General features: G+C 46.0%; 1 protein-coding gene across 1 annotated transcript in view; it reads right to left on the bottom strand.

The window, feature by feature from the left end:
- Window positions 1-2,886: 2,886 nt before the first annotated feature.
- LOC102828301 (protein FAM187B-like) overlaps window positions 2,887-5,729 on the bottom strand; it is a 6,156-nt gene continuing 3,313 nt past the window's right edge. Inside the window, exon 2 of the mRNA XM_006867418.1 lies at window positions 2,887-3,250. Within this exon, the coding sequence (XP_006867480.1) occupies window positions 2,887-3,250 (364 nt within the window). The remainder of the gene's footprint in view (window positions 3,251-5,729) is intronic.

Below are 5,729 nucleotides of genomic sequence, written 5' to 3'. Positions count from 1 at the left end.
TCGCCATGGGTCAGAACCGACTCGATGGCACTTAAAAAAAACAATGCCCATTCTTCCCCCTATACTCATTCAGACTGTGTATCTGTCCATGTATCTACCTGTAAAACAGGGCTGTTTGTTTAACAGTATTTGCCTCTGTTCCCTTTAACCCTTGCATTTCTCCCTATGTCTTCATCATTCTTCTGCTAACCTCCCTCTTGTTGTATACTGCACAGGCTACAATCTTTCTCCATTAGAGCTACTGGTGGGCTCGAAATCGCTGACCTTTCAGCAGCTGAGTGCTTAGCCACCGTGTCACCAGGTCTCTTTGTACATGGCCTCTTCTTGTTCAGTGTCATCGAGTCAGTTCCAACTCATAGCGACCCTTTATAGGCCAAGGGGCAGCTGGTGTATTTGAACCGCCGACCTTGTGGTTCAAACTGACCTTGTGGTTAAGTGCTTACCCTACAGTGCCACACCAGGACTCCAGGTGGCCTTTGTTGTTGTTATTAAGTGCAGTCAAGTCGTTTCCAACACTGTGTAGGGTTTCTGAGGAGTGGATGGTAAATTTGAACCACTGGCCTTGAGGTTCAAACTGACCTTGAGGTCCAGTGCATTATCCCACAACGCCATTCCAGGACTCCAGGTGGCCTTTGGTGGTGGTGGTGGTGTGCCGTGGAGTCAGTTTTGACTCATGGATGGTGACCCTGCATAGAGTTTTTGAGGCTGTAAATCTTTACGGAAGCAGAAAGCCTCATCTTTCTCCTGTGGAACAGCTGGTAGTTTCGAACGTTACCAGAGCTCCTTCCAGGTGGCCTTTAGCAGCTGGAAAAGGCAAGGAAATGGTGTCTCCCTAGAGCTGTCAGAAGAAATGCAGTCCTGTCAAAACCTTGGTTTTAGCCAAATAAAACCCATTTTAGATTGCCGAGCTACAGAACTGTAAAAGAATAAAAATGTGTGGTTTTAAGTTTGTGGTAATTTGTTATAGGAAACTAATACACTCTTTCTTTAGATTTCTATGTGTCCAGCTTTTTTTGTCATTAAAATGTCACCTCTTCAGAGAAGCTGATTCTGACTGTTCCATCTCCATATTTGTTGGATGAATCCCTGAAAACTGAAATATACACGTGACCCTAATAAAAGGTGAAGTAAGAGTTCACAAACTGAAGACTGTGGACTGATTTAGGCAGCAGACATGTTTTATTTGACTTGTATTGTGTTTGAAAATGCTTCGGAGTCAGCATTCATAAATTGCAGCTTTACAAAAGCAACTTGATTTCTAGAATCACTTGAAACTCTCTTGAGGACCAGGCGTACATCCCTGCATGGCAATCAACCAGTTAACTAGGCTTTTATGACACGGCTGCACAGTCCCCACTCTTCCACTCCCAAGAATAGGAACTTTCCAGAAGCCCACTCCCAGAAGACCTTGCCCCTTATTTATGTTTTGTGCCTGCTTCCCATAAGGCATTGAGTTGGTAATCCTAGTATATTGGGTTAGAAGTCACAGGCCCTGCCCACACTCAAGGGGCGGGATCACATAGATACACATAGACACCAAGAGGTAGGACATCACTGGGGGTCACCTGAAAGCCAGTTGGCCACAGTGAGGCCTTGACAGGGCCAGTCACGAGGCTTGTGTGATGTTCAGTGCTGGACAGACAAGACTGGGGCACTGTATCTGTGCTTGGCTTTGCTAGTCCTACTTCTAGCTACTACAAACATCCGGAGCTTCCTGGGAGCAGTTCAGAGTGGGTACTACAGAGACATCCCTTTACTGGCCCCTTCCTTCCCAAGCTGTGTGACCTCAGACAGGTTGCTTGAGCTCTCTGGATTTTAATGTTCTCAGCTGCAAAATAAGGTCAATGCTAATAGTACTGTTGCTAGTCTCATGGGTGGTGTGAAGGACATAATGCTTGCAGAAAGTATGCCCAACACTGTTGGCTAGTAATTTTGTTATTATCTCCCCCTGCTTCCCAATGAACTCCCTTTCTTTCTCAATGAGCATTCCCCTCATTCTGCAGGCAGGTATCTCTGAGTCTCTTAAGTGTGTTGGCAACAGTATTAATGTGTGAGGGAGTCAACTCTTCCCTCTGTCCTCGAGGGCAGAAGTTCTGTTCTGGAGACAGTGTCAGATCTATCCTGTCATTGTTTCTCTGTGGAATGTTAGGGCAATGAATTTAAAAAGGTATTAATATTTCATTTCTCACTCTTTCACTCTGTTCAACAGAGTCTATAATTTCTGGGAACATTCAGTCTGGTGATTTCCCGTGGGTTGGTCTAGCCAGGCTTGGCGCCTTGTCTTGGTGGAGCTGGCCTGACTCCCCTTCTTGGATCTTGAGGGGGGGGTCTGCCCATTGTAGCAGCTTGGGGGTGGGGGCGGGGAGAGTGATGTGTCATCTGGCTTCTGGATCACCACTCTGTAGCCCCTTTTGACTTGGGAAGATATGGCTAGACCTGGATGCTCTGGCCACCATTGAGGGAGGGCAGGACAAGGGACAGGTAGGAAAGGTTAGAGCTCAGTACAGATCTGGGAAAGCTGGGAGTTACTGCTCCCAGCTCAGTCCTTGTCCTTAAGGGAGAGAGGTGAATGAGGTGGTTACAGTCTACCATACCCCTGGTGCACCCTGGGAATGGCTTCATCCTATCTTTTCTCTTTCCAAGGAACACAGGGATCTGGGTGAACCAAGCAATCTGGGTTTGAACTGGAGTCCGCCTCCAATGCCTAAGTGGTCTTGCCTCAGTTTCTTCATCTGTGGAATGGGATTACTACTGAGCTAACTTAGGACTTGGCATAGGGAAGAGCTCAGTTACAACTCTGTTTGGTTCATGTCACATCACAGAGCCTCGTGTGGGATGGGCATGAAAAGAGAGTTGAGGCAATGAAGAAACAAGAGGTCAAATCCTTTATTTCACAAGCAGCACCTGATTGCATCTCTTCTTCTGGGAAGGACGGAGGAACCTATACAATGCCCCAATGAAGACCAGGACTGTGGCCATAAACAATATAACCTTCAAAGCCTTGAGGATGGATGTCTTCTGCTGGGTTTTCCCTGCTTCCTCACCCCTCTGAGTCTCCAGCACCTCTGGGTTGAACATGGGATTGAATCGAGCCACGAATTCCTGTTGTATGAAGCAGGTGTAAATGGCTGGCTGGAATATCTGCAGCCTTCTGCCTCCACTGAAGAGGTCCAAGCTGGTACCAAATTCCTGACCAGAGAGCTGGTCATGCCAAGTCAAGGGAGTGTTGTTGGCTTCCCAGTTGAGGGGCCTGCAAGAAGGACAAGGTCAGTTGCAGGACCCTAGGAAAAAGCAGGGCACTGGCATCTGAGGGAGGTGGAGACAGTTCCATCTTCCTCTTTGGGGAACAGCAAATACAGCACAGCCCTCTCAGAGCTCCACCCCTTCCTGGCAAATACCTCTAGCTCTTTGGGTCTATTTCCTCATCTGAAAAGTGGAACTGTAACAACTGTCTCTTTCCCGTAGGATTATTTGGAGGAATCGGTGAGGACATTATTTAAATGATGTGCCTGGTAACATCTCCTTTGCTCTCCTCCTCACAATCTCTGCCTCAGCCACATGGTAGGCACAGGTGTGCCTCAGGGCCTTTGCCTTGGCAGTTCCTTTGTCCTAAGAATGCTATCTCTCTGCCCCTTACTTCCTTAAGTCTTTCTGAAATGGAATTGTCTCAGATAGGCATTCCCCCATTTAAATTTCGTCTCCTCTCCTGGTGTGGCACTGTGGGTTAATGCACCAGACTGCAAAGCTGTTTGAACTGCAAAGTCTGCTGTTCAAGCTCACCAGCTGCTCCTCGGAAACCCTATATAGGGTCACGATGGGTCGGAATTGACTCGATGGCACTTAACAACAACAACTCCTTAAAACGCGATAGATGTCTATGCATGTCATTGCTTTATTTCTCCATGAAGGCAAGAATCTTTGTCCATTTTGTTCTTTACTGTATCCCAGATGCCTAAAACAATGCTGGGCACTCATGGCCAGTGAATACACATTCAACAAATAAATGAATCGGGCATATGACATGCCCAGGATGGCTAAGGAACAGAGGGGATACTCAACAATCATTAACTAATATTATAACAAGGCAGGTAATCAAAAAACACAACAGCAATGTCTATAGAAAGTGTGGTGCTGTATATAGACATAGGCTATTGTGTTTTGTTGTGTGTGTGTGTGTTTTTTTGTTGTTGTTTTTTTATACCACCTGCCTTGTTATAAGTCTTTCTTGAAATGGAACTTTCCTGAAGGTGAGGGTTGATGCACTGGACTGCAAGGTCAGCTGTTCGAGTTCACCAGCTACTCCTCAGAAACCCTATACAGGGTCGCTGTGGGGCGGAACCAACTCGATGGCACTTCACAACAACATATAGCGTGTGTCAGAAGAATAAAAAAATCTGTCTTAGAGGAAGTACAGCCAGAATGCTGTATGTCTTTCATTCTGTGGACATGTTGCCAGGAGGGGCCAGTCCCTGGAAAAGGACATCATGCTTGGTAAAGTAGAAGGTCAGTGATAAAGAGCAACACTCCGAATGAGATGGACAAACAGTGACAGTAACAATGGCTTTAACCAACAGTAGCTGTGAGATGGTGCAGGATTGGGCAGTGTTTCATTCTGTTGCTCTGGGGCGGAACTGACTCAAGGGCAGCTAACAATTACCACATAGAGAGTGTGTGAGTATCTGTCAGACGCCTTTGTCAGTACTTTACATGTATCATTCCCCTTAAACATCACAATGACACCAGATGAGGAAACTGAGGCCCAGAGAAAAGGCCAAAGCCGCACAGTTGGAAAGTAGCAAAGCTGAGTTTGGAACTCAGGCCTGGCTGGATCTAGAGCCTAAGACAGAAACTTTATGAATAACTCCAATCCACTCTGCTCCCTAAAGACATAGGCAACTCTTGAATTCTTGGTAATCTCCCTTGAAATCTCCGGTTTCCTGTAACGGGCACTAGGGAAGAATTCCTTGTCTCTCAATGACATGAGCAGGTGCCCCAGTATTGATGGAGGAGGGATTCCTATGCAGTTTCCTGCTCATCTGAATTGTGTTTTCCTTCTTGAGAAGGTACAGTTTTTATATTTAAAAGAGGAGGAAGGAAGGAAAAGAGAGAAGAAAAGGTCAGAGAGAGAGACTAGATGTTATGTTGGAATAAACAAATGAGAGGTGGAGGTGATGAAGCCAAAGTCCTATGGAGTCTGTGGCTGCAAAGACTCCAGTCGGTGGCTGGTTTATCCCCACCACTAGCATTTGGGGAAGGAGAGAAAAAAGTCATCTCATGGCTAAGTCTGTGGACTTTGGAGTCCACACTATGTCTTGCCATGGATTCCTAGGCAAAGATTATAACTCATAGAAGCAGCAATAAAAAAAAATCAAACAATGTATTGCATTAGGCAACTCTGCTGTACAAGACCTCTTCAAAATGTTCAAGAGCAAAGATGTCAGTTTGAGGACTAAGGTGCACCTGACCCAAGGCTTGGTATTTTCTATAGCCTCATATGCATGCGAAAGTTGGACACTGAATAAGGAAGACTGTAGAATAATTGAAGTATGTGCATTATGGTTTGGAGGAAAATATTGAAAGTACCATGGACTAGCAGTGTGGCAAGACCTGGAGACTCTTGGGCCCAGAGTCAGTGACATAGCCACAGAGGACTAGAGTGGAGAGAGAAGCATCCAGCTGATAAGAAGAGAGGGCATATGCACAAGAATACCCACACTTGCAGATAATAC

This window comes from Chrysochloris asiatica, unplaced genomic scaffold (genome assembly GCF_000296735.1).
Source record: "Chrysochloris asiatica unplaced genomic scaffold, ChrAsi1.0 scaffold00104, whole genome shotgun sequence".
Classification (NCBI taxonomy): Eukaryota; Metazoa; Chordata; class Mammalia; order Afrosoricida; family Chrysochloridae; genus Chrysochloris; species Chrysochloris asiatica.
This window is presented reverse-complemented; position numbering and strand designations above follow the sequence as displayed.